This window comes from Podarcis bocagei (genome assembly GCF_964188305.1).
Source record: "Podarcis bocagei genome assembly, chromosome: 15".
In the NCBI taxonomy this organism is placed as follows: Eukaryota; Metazoa; Chordata; class Lepidosauria; order Squamata; family Lacertidae; genus Podarcis; species Podarcis bocagei.
In genome coordinates, this window is record NC_138141.1 from 22326690 (window position 1) to 22343729 (window position 17040).

Here is a 17040-nt window from a genome sequence, read left to right on the forward strand (position 1 = left end):
TTCTGTTCTCATCCTGAAGCAAAGTTCTTAACCTGAGGTAATATTTCTGGGTTAGCGGAGTTTGTAACCTGAAGCGTCTATAACCTGAAGCGTCTGTAACCCAAGGTGCCACTGTATATGCCTATTTGATCAATTCGATCTACAGAATGGGAACTTCTGCAAGGGCCACACAGTGGACATTCTGAGTTTGTAAGAAGGGACACTTTTACTGCGGCAGCACATGTCCTTTGGAACTCATTGCCTTTTGATGTTAGGCAGCCGCCATCATTGTAAATGGCCCTATGGTCATCAGAAAATTAATAATGGCCCTATGGTCTGATGGCCCTATGGTCATCAGAAAATTAATAATAATGGTAGTAATGAAATTCTGACACTTACTGAATACTTTTCTGTTTCAGAAGTCCTATCCAGACACATGGTTTATTGCATTTTAGCCTTTTTAGATGTTTTAAAATGACTTAAACATATTTCTTCCTTTTCCTTTTATTTGTGTTTTATTGCAGATATGTTTGCTGCCCTTGGCTCCTTTGGAATTCAAGAAATAACCAAGTAATAAATAACATGATGATCCATGTCTTCTAGCTCTTGATTCAAAAAACCACGCATTTGTCGACGCTGCCAAAGAGGCAGCAGGTTTCAGAACATTATGGCCGGATCGGAGTTAATAAAAAGCACAGAGGCTTGATGTGCAAGGCTTTGCAACATCGAGTCAATTGTGCATGCTATGTGCCACTGTGGATCACATCTGCAATAGACTGTTTACAGTAACCTTCACCAGCCATCGGACATTGGGGGCTTTGACTCTCATCAGCCTCTGCCCAGATGTATGTGTCTAGGGCTGAGTGGGGGATGGCTGTGTTGGCTGGGGCTGATGGTAGTTCAAAAGAGTCTGGGGGAAACTAGGGTGGGCAAGGATTTCTTGAGAACAACCCAGCTAAATCCACTCCTTGAAACCAATTAGGAATGCTGGTGGGGGAATGAATGACGCTAGCTCCAGCTTGGCACAATCTTAGGGCCCCTTAGTGGAACAAGGAGGCTCGGGGTCCCACAGATTCAAATCTACCTCCAAATCACCCCAGGAGCATCCTATTTCTGGAGGGCCAGCAGTAAATGAAGACTTGGGGAGCCTTCTACAGGCCTTTGCAGTGGGACTGTCTGCCCCATTCAGAGCAGCACTTGTGCCCCACTCAATCCCCTCCAGGTTAAGGGTTGCATGCAGTTCTGCAAAACATGGTTTCAGTTGCTGCCTTCCATAGCCAATCCTAAGTGTTTATTCTCTATGAAATTCCTATTTTCCTTCTCTTGTAGAATCCACTCTGGGAACTTTTTGATAGAAAAGGAGAATGTTGATGATGGCGTGAGATACGAGAACGATTCATATCCCTTGCAAGAAAATAAATAAATCAGTCTGGCAGACAACTGTCCCAAATACTGTATTTTTCGCTCTATAAGACGCACCAGACCACAAGACACACCTAGTTTTTGGAGGAGGAAAACAAGAAAAAAATATTCTGAATCTCAGAAGCCAGAACAGCAAGAGGGATCGCTGCGCAGTGAAAGCAGCAATCCCTCTTGCTGTACTGGCTTCTGGGATAGCCGCGCAGCCTGCATTCGCTCCATAAGACACACACACACTTCCCCTTACTTTTTAGGAGGGAAAAAGTGAGTCTTATAGAGCAAAAAATACAGTAGGTGCATTTGGGAAGGCTGAATATCTGAGGAAGTAAAGGAACAAAATGATAGACATTGCACTATTCCTCATGCACATTAATTCCACCGCCCGCCTTTTTCATAATTTCTGAACAGAACAGGTTGCGCAGGTTTTGGAGCCCTCCCGAAACCTACATAACCTCTTTGATCAGAGCAGAAAAAAGCAAATAATGACTGCATGAGCCATGAACGGCCATGGCGATATCAGATCACCCTGTGAGGGTCGCCTCTGCCCCTGGGGACTGTCTGGCTGCTTGGTGGTTCGAGCTGAATGTGTGGCAAGCTGTTCTTGGGGGAGAAAAGAGTTTTCTGCCAATGATGCCTAAATTGCCCGCAAGCCCCAAACAAATCTACCTGTAATAGCCTCAGAGAGGCTGACTGAGTCTGCTCCATCGCTAGCCTAATCGGCCCTTGGGGAGAGCCGGATAAACATATTCCGAGGCCATGAATGATTAACAAGGATTTTGCTTTATGTATCCTGGTCTAATGAGACAGCTGCTAATCCCAGCAAACGTGGTATCTCCTGGCAGGAGCTCCTGACCAGCCGCCTTACTTGCCACCTGGGCTCTCCCCACCCGCCCGCCACCTCCCTGTTCAGGGCATCAAAATCCATACTGGCGGGGGGGGGGGCATTTTGCTTATTACTCATTTTGTTTCATTTCATTTTGCTCAATTCCTTACCGACAATTATTCCGATTAAGACTGTCAACGTGCTTAAGAGAGCCGTTAATTGATTAATCACCCGCCTTTTCAACTGATGCATCCATTAACCAACCGATTAAACCGCGCAGCGGATTTGCATACAGGCGAAAGCCCCGCCACTGAAAGGAGCGCTTAAAAGGTCTGAAACTGAAGAACAACAAAAACTGTTTCTGCTATTTGTTGCTGTACGCAGTTGCTGCACTTTTGCACCGTCTGTGACGGCATCGGAACGAAAACAACCCTTTTTGCGGGGAAAAATAAATAAAAATAAGTAAGGAGGTCTCCTTAACTTCCAACCCGCGGATTAAAAATCCGCTGTTGCCAATTAGTCTGCCAATTAAACCAATTAAGTGTAGGGACATGCTGCTGGAAAAGGCCAAGCAGTCCACCTGGGTAACGCTAGATTTCCCCACTGATAGACCAATCCGCCATAACTTTGTCTAATCCTCTTTAGAAACCATCTGTGGCTTGCTCTGAGAGGGGAGACGGATGAGGTGGAAGAGTCCTGAAGGGACTGTGCTCATTCTGACTGCGGACATGGGTGGGGAGGGCACATTTATGAGTTCTCCCCAACGTTAAAAAACAAAACAACAAAATTTGCAGCTTGAAAATTAGTACCACAGGGAGAAGGCTGAGAGAGGAACTGCCACGACTTGTTAGAGTTCTTGTTTATTTGCAGGCAATTTTTTTAATGGGAGGGAAAGTTCAGGAATGGTACCCCTGAAGTCTGAAAAACGGTATAGTCTACCTTACCACTTTGGGATGCTACCCATGAAGTTAACTGCACATCTAGAACATGTAGCTGAAACGGGGCATGAAGCACTTCATCTGTCCTGTTAATTATTACACCAATGTTGCAGATTTCCTCCAAGAGCTCAAGGCAGTGAATATGGTTCTCCCACCCATTCACTTTCATCCTACCAACAGCCCTGTGAGGTAGGTCAGGGTGAGAGCATGAGATTGGCCCAAGGTCACCCAGCAAGTTCATGGTCATTTGGGGACTTGAACCTGAGGCTCTCAGGTCCTATTGTGACACTCAAACCACTGGAGAAGACAGCATGGAGTAGTGGTTGGAGTGTTGAACTGGACCCCAGGAGGTCAGATTTTGTGGTCCTGCTCAGCCACAAAGCTCAACAGGTGACCCAGTTAACCTACCTCACAGGGTTGTTGTGAGGAGAAAGCTGGGAGGGGAGAGTCACATATGCCACCTTGAGCTTCATGGAGGAAAAAAGGGGGATAGGAATATAAGAAAGCAAATAATAAATTTCACACTGGCTCAGTTCTGAACCAGCATTTTGAATTTAGAATAAAGGTTCCAGTGAGCTTCATGGCCGAGTGGGTTTCTGAACTGCTGCTCACAGGTTCTAGCCTGGCGCTTTCACTTCCTACGCCACACAGAATGCCCACTGCCCATCTGCTTCCTCGGCCGACCTCAATAGCCCAGTGTTATGATAAATGCATAATAATTCTCCCCATCCCCAGCAAATTCATCCAGCGTTTTGGAAACCTGTATCACAGTCTCCCTTGTCTTTGAAAAGCAAAACAAAATGCCCTTCCCCAACCTGAAGCTTTGGACTACAACTCCCATCAGCCTCAACCAGAACGCCCAATTGGCCAGGGATGATGGAAGCTGTAGTCTAAGGACATGTGGGGGCCACTAGGTTGGCTAAGGCTGGTCTAAACTTTAAAAAAAGCAACAGAGAGAGACTCCAAAACCTTGCTTATGCTACATGGAAGGAATTGTCAGAGCTGACCCTAGATGCCTAGTCCACCTTAAATTTTCCCCTAACCCCAGGAAACATCTTCTTGCTGATTTGCTAACAAAAATCTTGGCTACGCCCATGCCATCAGCCCCAGAAGTTTTGGGCATGTTGTCAAGCAAGCTCTGTGTCATTTCTGCTGGGGAATAAAGCAGCCTTCTCTCTCTTCACCCACCACATGCCCCATCTCACAGAATCCCCATGGGCCCATCAGCAGAGAGTTCCCCCATGTAGCCTCTGCAAAACGATCATACTTGTCTTGGACGGATGTCAAATGGGGAGCTTCTTCGTGGAAGAAATTGTATTTGCCCTTATTGCTGAGCACCCTGGTATTGATAAGACTCAAAGGCCATTGGAAACCAGAGACTATGGGATGACCAATCTGCTCAGTGAGCTGTTGCTGCAAACTGCACATGGCTATTTCAAAACAAGAGGTGAAGTCCAGCCTTCCTCATCTCTCAAACACCTGGCTGTGCGCTACTTTCTCCTCTCTGTTCCTTGTCCCCTCAGGTTTTCTTTCTACCCCCCTCTCCTTTCTCTCTCACTTCTTTTGGACAACTCCCTCTTGAAACTCTTGGCCGACTACAACGTCTCAGGCTGGCCTTCCTTTCCTAAGCCCCTAATTCTTCTGTTCAATAGGCAGTGCTATTTTTCTAGAAAAAAGAGATGCTGGAGCTCACCATAAATGCCCCCCTTGTTCTCTTTTAATAGCAATGGCACCCACCTGAGAGGTGCTGGAAGTGAGTTTCAGTGAGTTCCAGCTGAAAAAAGCCCTGTCTATAGGCTTGGCCTGCCCATTTCGGAAGCTCAACCAACTACAACCTGGTAGCCTTCTTCCTGCTCTGTGACATCAGGGCAGTTCAGCCAATCAAGGCTAGAGGCTTCAAAACCAACAAAAAAAAATCTCTATGTGTCTTACAATATAGTCTTTTATAATGATGATGATGATGATGATGATGATGATAATAATAATAATAATAATAATAATAATAATAATAATAATAATAATAATAATAATAGCTTATCATTATGAGCCAGAGGACAGACTGCCTGGGAAGCAAAAGGAAAGCCTGGAATCTGGATAATCTTTGGGATTCCTTGGAGATGGGAAACCTTTGAAAGTCTGTTCTGCCACCAAACAGAAGGACATTGGAAATGGATGGTGTTTCTTTACTCTCCAATCACCCAACTATTCCTTTATGGTGCAGATACTGCCATTGGTTGATTATTCCTGTGTGATGTCATTTCCTTTCCTTGCAGTACCAACAAGAACAGACGTCATTTCCTCTGGGCCAACCCAACATCTTCCCTTATTCTGCAGCATTCCCCCTCCCCTCATAACTTCTCACATTGTCATATGACATCACTTTCTCAATGCCTCGCCTGCCAGTCTCACCACTTCCTTCTGAAGCTCAGAGGAGTTGTTCATTTCTATTATTTCTCATCATGGACCTTGTTTAAGCAATACTATTTAAAAACAGTGCAGACAAGTCACAAAGTAGAAAATGGGCTGGGTAGGGAACATGGACAGACAATTTGCTTAGAACTTTAAAATAAAATGAAAAAATCCCCACACACGCCAATAACCCCAAAACAAACCTACCGAGACCAAACAAGAGAATTTCTATAGCGGATGCCCTCTGTTCCTTAGTCCTTTGCAAATAAGTGCAACCTCAGTGGGACACATTTCTTTTTTTGCCACCCCTTTGTTATATCTCCTTTTGTGCCTCTTTCACTTTAGAGCACAGCTCTGATGCTCTTGTGCTTTGTTTGAACCAGACGTAGAAAGGAAAACAAGGGGGAACAAAGTACCAGTGAACAAAAGGAGGAGGAAGCGCAAAGAGAGGAGATGAAACAAGTGATTCCAGCAAGACAGCTTTCCTTTGGGACGCACTTCTTTGAGCATGGCGAAAGAAGCACCGGGGATCCCCCGCCAGCTTGGTTCTGCCCTGAGAGGAAAGGGTGGGAGGTGGGAGATCTGTCAAGCGACAGCGAGGCAGGGGAAAAATAACGGTGTGCGACTTGCTTACACTTCCCTCCCACAACGCGGGCGCTTTGAGCAAACAGGGGCTGCCTTTCCGGCAAGGGGTTCCTACCTGTCACGTTAACTTCCACCTGGCCAGACCGCGTCCCAATGGTGTTGGTGGCCTCGCAGACGTATGTCCCTGCCAGGCTGTAGGTGACGGGCCCCTTGAAGAACAATGTGCTGTTCTGAACCTCCACGTTGTCGGGAAGAGATCCGTTCAGTCTGTCGCAAAAGAAAGGCCAAACGGTTAGGGAGAAAGTTCTTTCCTGTAGCCAGTGAATCCTGGCTAATTCCCTGGAGCTATTATAGGACTATCCAAGCCCATCTGTCTGAGCCCACCTAGTAGAGGTTCAAGTCCATCTGTTCTACAACTCAATTTTCTTGCCAAAACCTTCATTGCCTACTACCTTCCAAATCCAACATCTTCTCTCCTTTAGGGTATGTAAAACTGCCCTTATACAATAAGGCCCACTACATGGAGTGAGTTACAGGTAGGTAGCCGTGTTGGTCTGCCATAGTCAAAATAAAAAAATTCCTTCCAGTAGCACCTTAAAGACCAACTAAGTTAGTCCTTGGTATGAGCTTTCGTGTGCATGCGCACTTCTTCAGATACACTGAAACAGAAGTTGCCAGATCCTTCTATATAGTGAGAAGGTGGGGAGGGGTATTACTCAGAAGGGTGGTGGGAATGGGAGATTGGCAGATAGCTGAGATGAGCCTGTTGACGACTCTTAACGACTGCAATAGGTCTTACAGGAAAAGGCAAGGGGTGAGAAGGTGAAGAATGGCTTAGTCATGTATAATGAGATAAGAATCCAATGTCTTTGTTCAAACCAGGTCTCTCCATGGTTTTAAGTTTGGTAATGAGTTGCAATTCAGCAGCTTCTCTTTCCAGTCTATTTCTGAAATTCCTTTGTAGTAAAACAGCTACTTTGAGATGTCCTTCAGCTCTCTATATTGGACAAACAGGCCAAACCTTACGCCAAAGAATAAACGGACATAAATCTGACATCAAGAATCACAAAACAGAGAAACCAGTAGGAGAACACTTCAATCTCCCAGGACATTCTATACAAGATCTCAAAGTAGCTGTTTTACTACAAAGGAATTTCAGAAATAGACTGGTCTGAACAGAGAGACCTGGTCTGATCAGAGACATTGGATTCTTATCTCAGTATACATGACTAAGCCATTTCTCACCTTCTCACCCCTTGCCTTTTCCTGTAAGACCTATTACAGTCGTTAAGAGTCGTCAACAGGCTCATCTCAGCTATCTGCCAATCTCCCATTCCCACCACCCTTCTGAGTAATACCCCTCCCCACCTTCTCACTATATAGAAGGATCTGGCAACTTCTGTTTCAGTGTATCTGAAGAAGTGTGCATGCACACGAAAGCTCATACCAAGAACTAACTTAGTTGGTCTTTAAGGTGCTACTGGAAGGAATTTTTTTACATGGAGTGAGTGAGTTCGTGTTCACTGACTGCCCCTCACGTGTGTGTGTGGGGGGGGGATAATACCTGAAAAGGGCTTAGATGTAATAGCAGCAGGTTGTGGTCAGTGTAGTGGAATGACAACCAAGTAGCTGCAGGGTTTGAGCCACAAAGCTCAGAGAATGACCTTGGGTTAGCCATCCTTTCTTGGCCTAGCCTATCTACCAGGGTTGTTGTGAGGATAAACTTGGTCACAGGGAACTATCTATATCACCATGAGTTCCTTGAAGGGTGGGATAAAAATGAAAGATGAATTTACAATTGTGCCTGCACCCCTCCCTCCCCATCTTCAAACAGGGTTTTGATTTTGGGAGCAATAGGGGCATGGGGTAAGATCTGCAGAACTTGGAACCCTGGAGACAACACTGAGTTAGATGGACTAATAATAATAATAATAATAATAATAATAATAATAATAATAATATCCCGCCCATCAATGTTCTGACTCTCAATAAGGTTTCCTGTGCTGAGAGAGAGAGAGAGAGAGAGAGAGAGAGAGAGAGCGCCAGAGAGAGGTCTTTCCCAGTTTGGCCACCTACAATCCTGTCAAATGAAGCTTTGAGTCAGGAGACAATTTATGTCAAGGCACCGTGGATCATTTTATAGGACAGATTTACCATCTGTCTGTTTTTTTCTTCTTTGTACTTTTACAATAGTTTTAAGAAATTATTGTGATGATTTATTCGTTTAACTGGAGGTGCTGGGGATCAAATCCGGGACATTTGTGTTAAAAAAAGATGCTGTGTCACTAAATATTCCACCCGACGCCTTTTCCCAAGCCATGGACATCTCAGAAGAGAGCTGGGTGGTGTGTTTGGAGGAGGGGATCTCAGGGAAATAGCTTGAATTCTGCAAAGTATGCAACATCAATAAATTATGCAGATTATAACAGTGCTCATTGCATAATTTATTCTGCTTTTGCTAGACTGGGTTTTAGAGCTAAGTTGGTGCTAAAGCCCCACCAGTTGGAAACTGATGCCTTGTCCCGTCAGTGGGAAATGCTGGCCACATTCTTTTAGATCTACCTACAAAGTTTCCAGGGGCTGGAAACTTGGATTTATTTAAAAACAAAAACAAAAACTGAGATGCTGAATTTGGCAACTGGTGGCAATTTCTTAACCCTGTAGTAATATTTTCAATTTGCCTGACTTCCATGCTAGCAAAATCAGTCTTATCTCTACCCTGATGGGTTTTCCCCCAACCTATCAAGCAATAAAACATGGCAACTCAGAGCAAGGCTTTTAGTTCCTTTGCCCCTGTTCTGTGGAACGGCATCCCTGTCGACATACGACAGGCGGCCACTCTCTGCATTTTCCAGAAACAACTGGAGGCGTTTTTGTTCTGATGGGTTTTCTCAGCTGGGTGAATGGGTCTTTGCCAAGGGTGTCCATTTTGTATTGTTTTAAAATTTATCTGCTATTGTTTTCTATGTTGTTTTTAATTGTTTTTATTGCACATGGTTTGAGAGAAGGTGACTGAATTGTTGTTGTTGTTGTTGTTCTTGTTGTTTCCCCACAATGTTATCCTGGAATCAAATGCCAGCAACTCATTGATGAATTAATCCCAAACTGTTTTGGAAAGTCGTGGAACAAACAAACATAACCATAACTGCATGTATACATGCAGGGAAAGAATAATGCAGCTTGCTCATTTTTAATTACCAGTACAAGGTGAAGCAATTGCTTTAGCTAAAGTAATTGGATCACCCAAAAGCTCAGCGGCATGTTTTGCGTGTATAAGGAGCCAGATTCAGCCCCAGAAAAATCCCAGGTAGCTGATGGTGGCAAGCACCTCTCTCTGCCCAAGACCTGCAAGAACCACTGCCAGTCAGAGTAGGCAGCCTTGGACCAATGGAGCAATTTAGTAGAATGCAAATTCCTATTGACAATACAGGAAATTCTCCTATCCTCGCCTTCCCCTCCGAAGCTCTAACAACAATCCGCAAGTAGTATATAAACAGGAAAGGTTAGAATTTTGTCTATGACTACGTTAGCATGCATAAAAGCAAAGCTCTATATAGTTAAAGACCCAGAGATGACAGAGGCGTTTATAACCCAAGCCAAGCCATGACAGCCTTATCCATCAAGTGTGTTGCGCAACTCTTGAAAGATGAGGGCGCACTTCTGTGCAGAGCGAAAGGGAAGATCAGAGTCAAATTCTGAATGGCTAAAGGGCAGAAGATGCCCAGCATCAGTCGTGCAAAGAAGCCCACAAGTTACTAGTCCATAGGAAATGTGATGGCCTGCTCACCTATTCCTACCTACGTTAGGCAATGGGACCCTGAAAGAAAAAAAGGAACACTTTGGTAAAGCTTTGATTATTATTACTCTGCAGCAGACAAATGAGAAAAGAGGGAGTTAGCCCATCCCACCCCTATTTTGGCCACAAAACCTTTCCCCTACCCCCATGACTTATACTTTCTACCATTTGGCTGCCAGTTTTAACATCTCCATATTGGGATAGTACCCATGCTGGCTTATAAATGAATTTGTAGCCAAGCAATGCACCATCTTCCATGAGCAGAATGTTCTCAGGTTCACCCCTTGAAGATGCCTCACAGCTATTCACACTTGTGGGACATTCACCCCTCCCCGTTTCCCATCACACCTATATTTCCCCCGCTTTCTAAGCCTGTCTCACAGTCCTTCACCCTCCATGCCCCCAACTCTAATATATTTAATCTCTCTTTCTCTCACTTCTCTTCCTGCGCTGGAGCCACCTCTCCTCCATCACTTAATATTCAGAACTACCGTATTTTTCGCTCTATAGCAGTGTTCCCCAACCTTGGGCCTCCAGCTGCTTTTGGACTACAATTCCCATCATCCTTGACCACTGGTCTTGCTAGCGAGGCATGATGGGAGTTGTAGTCCAAAAACAGCTGGAGGCCCAAGATTGGGGAACACTGCTCTATAGGACTCACTTTTTCCCTTCTAAAAAGTAAGGGAAAATGTGTGTGCATCTTATGGAGCGAATGAAGGCTGCGTGGCTAAGCCCAAAACCAGAACAGGGAGACGGAGCGCTGTGCAGCGCTCTGTCTCGCTGTTCTAGCTTGGGGTAAGCGGCGCAAAGCCTCCGCCGGGCACCCCTCTGCCCTGCGGAGGCTTCACAGGCTGTCCCTGAAGCCAGAACAGCAAGAGGCTATCCCAGAAGCCAGATCCCTCTTGCTGTTCTGGCTTCTGGGGTTCAGAATTTTCTTCTTCTTGTTTCCTCCCCCCCCCAAAAAAAAACTAGGTGCGTCTTATTGTCGGGTGCGTCCTATAGAGCGAAAAATACAGCATTTTACATTAGTTCATGCACTGGCTACTTTGAGCTTTGACAATTGCCATGCGCTTTTTTGGGGACTTCCCCTGTGCTTGACTGGGGAATTGCAGTTAGCACAGAAAGCGAGACCCTGTCTGCATTTATAACAGCTTTGCTCAGGGGTCTACACCGATTGCCATACTATCAGGATTTTCTTTGTCTCATTTTAGCAATTTCTCTCTTGCTCTCTCTCATTCTATCTGCATTGATCCTTCTCTCTTCCCAGTGGCTTTGGTCCATGCCTTGATCTTTTATTTTATTCAGCAAAAAAAAAAAAAAAGGGAACTCTGAAAGAGGTTGAATCCATTCCACTGAAACAATGGGACCTGGAAGGGGAAGAACTAGCAGCATTGCTTATTAGTCAAGGCAGTGATTCGTCTAGGCTCTGTTGATCAAAAATGCTTTTTAAGGGAGCCCATAAGACCAGGATGAACACAGGGATAAGTGACGAACCCTTTCCTGAGCAAAGAGAAACACATGCCAATTGGGTGGGTGAGTGGAAAGCAGCTTCTTCTGCACTCTAGCACAGCTGTACTTAAAACACAGGTGGAAAGTATTTGCAAGTCTGGGCCAAAACTCACCCCTTCAAAATGACAACAATAACACAGGCTGCAGGAGGCAGTCTAGTTTTTTGGGGGGAGTGGAGGAGAACCCCATTGGTTGGTGGTCACTGTCTTTTCCCCTTCAAATACCCCTTGGGTATTGAGTCTATTCTATTATTCTATTATATTCTATTATTCTATTATATTCTATTGTGGTCTTAACTTTAACTAAATTATGGTTGTAATTTTTTTAGCAACGATTTTATTGTTTCATCTTTTTTGTAAACCACTTTGAGTTTTTTTCCCCTACAATCAACTGGTATATAAATTCTATGAAATAACTAAAAAATACCCTAAATAAATTTGTGGTAGGGGCCAAGAGGGAAACGGCAGCTGAATGTCAATCTGAGCTTTTAAGAGAGTTCCTTTGCAACAGATGGTGGCCAACCTATGCCTAGGCTAGCAGGGGTCAGCAGGCTATTTTTTTTACTAGAACCCCCAAGGTCCACCAATTGGAGTTAGGTGTAAAACAATGGCTCAAGCAGGTGGACACAGGCTGTGAGTTGTCTCTGGTGCAGATGCACAGTCCAGAAATGCATGATCAGTACCAGCCCTTCCAAACCAAAAATCCACTCCTGGTTTTCCTCTGACTGTTGTTTTCAGCTGCCTCACTGAGGGTGGTGGAAATGGTTTTTAGCCAACTGGAAAACAGTGGGTCAGGAAATCCTTGCTAATCTACTGCAAGTCAGTAGATCTCTACTACCAGTTGATCTTGATCTGCCTTCTGACCCAGCCCTAGACTGTACCCACTTCCGACTGCACGTGGGAGGTCATATGACTGCATTTAAACAAGAAGCAAACAAGCAAAAAAACAACCCCTGCACATGGAAATTTTGTATGTCAGTGAGAAGGCTAGGCCGTAGCCCTTCTCCTCTGGCATGCTAGCTTTTTATATATGGTGGATTTCCCCCTTTTTTTTAATGGAGGAGCCAGAGGAGTCCTGCAAGCTGCAAGCTGCAAGCTGCAGCTAGAATCTGTACAGTCCAGACATAGGATTACCTCCTACTCTGCTGTTTGTGAGAACTAGGCCATCTACTCGCCTGCCTGGCTCCATCTGGGTCATCCCAGGTGATCAGGCTTGTGAGTCACCCGGCTGCTGATCAAATCTGCCTTGCCTATAACACACACACACACACACACACACACACACACACACACACAGCAGCCTTTTCCTCTCCACATATGCCCAGTCAGGGATGCTCATCTAGGTGGAAACTGACCTCCTCAGCAGAGCCTTCATTACAGAACAAAAGATGAAGGAGCATTATATAAAGAGAAGAGTGCCGGGGGAGTGGGGGGGGGGGAGCCAGGGGCACCTGAGGATGTCACATGGAAAGGCTTGTGGGATGTACCATATTACTAGGACTTTGGGGGACACCAACCAAACCCAGCTGCATAACAGCGTCTGAGAGCAGACGCAGTGACTGGGGTGGGGTGACTTGCTTCTGCAAGCACACATCTGCATCAGAGCTACTGAAACAGAGATTCTCACAATCTTTTTTTTTGGGGGGGGGGTGCTCTGTTGTCTCTCATTGCTATTGTTAAGTGATTTTGAGTCAGGAATGTGTGTCAATCTGCAACAAATAATCCAGTGGTTGAATGGTAGGTCCTGATCTACTTTCTGTCCACTCGTATGGCATATATGCAGTTGCTGCTTGAAATCTGGTGTGTTCAGGTGGGTTTTCCTGTGGCCACAAGGGTTTAATGTCATTTTTGTTGTTATTTTGGAAGGGGTGACTTAGCACAGGTCAAATCATCATGGCCTGTCACAGCCAGGCCTGGATTTATCTGAGGCGTTTGGGCTGCATTAATTCAGACTGGACATGGGGACTGACATGAAGGGGTATGAATGAATGAATGAATGAAATGAAATGCTTGCAAGGAGTAAAGCAGCACATCAGGGAGAAGGCTAGGCTAGACTGCCACTTCCTTGATATGCTAGTTTCTATGGGCAAGGCACTCATGGGGGTATTGTTGGCATGGGGGCTCACATGAAGGAATATAAATGAATGAATGAATTAAAAAAAATGCTTACACAAAGTAAAGCAGCACTTCAGGGAGAAGGCTATGCTAATCTGCTTCTTTCTTGATATGACAGCTTTGTACATGTCAGGCATTTGGCCAGTATAGGAGATAACTCAGTTAGGTCACACACAAAACACATTTTCATAATCTGCAAAACCTGGAGCGGTACTGCCTAGTTCCACACTAACCATCCCACCAGTTCTGTAGGATTTGGGAGCAAAGGTGCGACACTCTCAGCAGAAAGAAGTCTCCCTCTTGCCCAATCGAGGATCACTCTGCATTTGGAGTTAGAGGGAAGTCAAGTCAAAAGGAACCCTGTAGGCGGCTACTTACAGCTTCCACTGGTATGAGGTGGCAGGAGGGTTGGCATCAGAGATACATGTCAGCTTCACATCTTTCCGGTTGAGGTACCAGTTGCCATCAAAGCCATCGATCCTCACTTCGGGCTCGTCTGCGAGGAGAGGAACAGGAATGACAGCAGAACGGGAGGGAGTTGTGAAGGGCAGGCAGGTGAGAGAGGAGAGGAGAGGAGAGGAAGGGAGAGCGGAAGAGAAGAAAGGAGAGAGGGATGAAAAGAGAGGTACAAAGATGTGGATGAGGGAGGGGGACAAAAGGCCATTAATATTCACTCTGGCTCACCTTTGTCTCATAGCTCAGCTCTGGGGCGTGCTGCAGATCTAGTGTGGTGCAGTGGTTAAGCTGTTGGGCTATGATTTGGGAGACCAGGGTTCAAATCCCCCCTTGGCCCTGACCTAGGGCCAGTCAATGCCTCTCAGCCTAGCCTACCCCACAGGGTTGTTGTAGGGATTAAATGAAAGACTGGGAGAACCATGAACGCCACCTTGAATTCCTTGGGAGAAATGGTTGGCCATGAATACAACAAACAAATATGATTTGGACTTTTCTCTGCATTATAGATGGTAACCCGGGGTGGGGTGGGAGAAAGCCCTCTCCACATGTTCAGGGCTGCAGTTACACCTTCACTCATTCATTCTCACAGAGGAACCCTGCCTTTTTTAAAAAAAAATGCCCTACAACTGCTCCCCCACACCCAAATCCACCCCTGTTCTGCCCAGGGAAAGTCAAAAGTCTCAGGGACCACAAGCCTCTTCAAGATACCAGCTCCGCTGCTGGAGAACGAACAACAGCATCTCAGATTTATAGAGCTGGAAGGGACCGCAAGAGTCATCTAGTCTAACCCTCTGCAATGCAGGAACCTCTTGCCAGGCCGGCCTCCCTGCCTCTCTCACTTACACAGCACGTTGAGGGTCATGCTGTCAGTGAAGCGGTCCAGCTGGTAGTTGACCACGCATGTCAGTTGCTGCCGATGGGCCTCCCGGCTGGGCAAGAGGCGGTACTGGCTGACCACGGTGAAGGTGCCGTTGGGGTTGCGGATCTCTTGGTATTCCGCCACCCCTTTCAGCTTGGTTTCCCAGGACACGGTGCTGGGGGGCTTCCCGTTGGAGGAGGTGCAGGTGGCGACCACAATCTTCTCCGTCATGCCGGCCTTGGCAATGAGCAGGCTTGTGGTGGCCTTCATCCGGTTTGTCGGTTTGGCTGAGGAGAAGGCAGGAGGCGAGAAGGTTAGACGAGAGGGGAGGGTCTGTGAGGTTACTAGCGCATGCTGTGAGCTGTTTGGTCAGCCCTTGGGGTTAATCTGCTGAGGCATACAAGGGGTTCAAAATCAAAGTGACTTCGCTGATTCATCAGAATACACTAGCTTCCCGGGCCTTCTGCAGAACACAAACACCAAACACCATTCTGTGGACACTGAACACAAGCCTTGTGCTCTATTGCAGTGTCAATATTTATCAGAATTCCACCTTTCGTAAGAATGTAAGAAGAGACTGCTGGATCAGGCCAATGGGCCGTCTAGTTTGGCATCCTGATTTCACAGTGGCCTGCAGGAAACTCTCATGCAGAACCCAAACATAAGAGCCCTCTGACCTCTGACTTTCCACCAACTGCTATTCAGAATTGTTACTGCCTTGGACCATGGAGGCAGAGTATATCCATCGTGGCTTGTAGCCAGCTGATGGCCGTCCCTTCCTCCTCCTCCTCACTCGAGTTCCATAGTTTAACCATGTCCTGCACAAAAACGTCCTTTCTTTTATCTGCCCTGAAACTTCCAATGCTCAGTTTTGTGGGATGTCCCACGAGTTCTAGCGTTAAGAGACAGGGAGAAAAATCTTTCTTTGTCCACTTTTCCCATGCCATGCATAATTTTGCCAACTTCTATCATTTCACCTGTTGCTCCACTTAAGGAAAAAAAAAAAGCAAGTTTCTAGCCCTTTATAGGTTTGGACACAAATGCAGCAATGTGAAAATATTGTGATGAAAGATCTCCAGTGTGCTGGAAACATTCCAAAACGGAGGCGTTCAGGAGCTGATGTTTGACTGTATACTCCCATACATTATTACATGAATATTTTTGATGTTATTATCCTAATACATATGTAGATATTAATAGCCTACTACATTCTGTAGAAACTCATCCTAAATGTTATCATATTTAACCAAACAAAGTCTATGCCTTCCTAAGCTTCGTGCTGGACTGTATAAGTATGGCTGTACCAAAAAAGCTAAAACTTTCAGCGGAGAATATTCTTCTGAACTATATGCCTATTGTATGGAAGTTAACAACAAAAATGGATTCTAATGGTGGCCAAGAGACTGATACGGATGAATGCGAAGAATAAAGATACCTTATCTCCTTTAATCAATAAATTGGTAATATGACAACTACCCATTGCACCTTCAGCCATGCATAAGACTTTTGGGGCTTTGATAATGGAGACTTCTTGTTCTAAATGAAATGCACAGAAGCAGGAGGGGAGAGAGACAAACTCGGTCACAGGGCTTGAATCCAGAGCCACATCCTCTCCAAAAAAAACCCTCAGACCCAAAGGAAGCCAAAGACGATGCTTTCCAACTTCCTTCTGAAATCCATTTTGGGACATCAAAGGGAAAGGCTCCCAAAGGAGCATCGTTTTCAAAGCTTTGCCACACCCTTGAGAAACAGGTCACTACGACCAATCCTTATCCAAGATAATACAGTGGAATAAGCGAGACAGCAACCTGTCTACGCCAAGGATGCAACTCTAAAATGCATCCTTTGCACACTGATAGCATCGTCATTATCATCACAAAGGCAATCATCACCAGGAAGGAGAACACAGAACGGAATCCCGCAGGACATTTGGTATCTGGGCACAGAACCACTCCCCTCCCCATGCCCTGCATCAGTCCAGAATCTAATAGTTTGTTCTTGCTGCTTCAAGGGTGCTGTTCCAGTGGAAGGGGACTGAAGGCAGTTTGCAACAGAGGGAGAGAGAAACGTTCAAGGAAGCTGCAGGGGGCCTTGCCATGTTTCTCTCGCTGCTGTGGGTTCAAGGTTAGGAGATTTCATTTCAAGCTGACCTG

The 17040-nt window shown here is 45.6% G+C and overlaps 1 protein-coding gene across 6 annotated transcripts in view; it reads right to left on the minus strand.

The window, feature by feature from the left end:
* Positions 1–17040, minus strand: part of NECTIN1 (nectin cell adhesion molecule 1) — a 202028-nt gene that overhangs the window by 77841 nt on the left and 107147 nt on the right. For 5 of the 6 annotated variants that reach the window (XM_081172612.1, XM_081172615.1, XM_081172617.1 and 2 more), the window contains exons 3-6: positions 14872–15174; positions 13951–14068; positions 9941–9970; positions 6269–6420 (exon numbers count right to left, since the gene is read on the minus strand). In XM_081172612.1, coding sequence (XP_081028738.1) covers positions 6269–6420; positions 9941–9970; positions 13951–14068; positions 14872–15174 — 603 coding nt within the window. The remainder of the gene's footprint in view (positions 1–6268; positions 6421–9940; positions 9971–13950; positions 14069–14871; positions 15175–17040) is intronic. The other variant, XM_081172614.1, reaches the window with a different exon arrangement.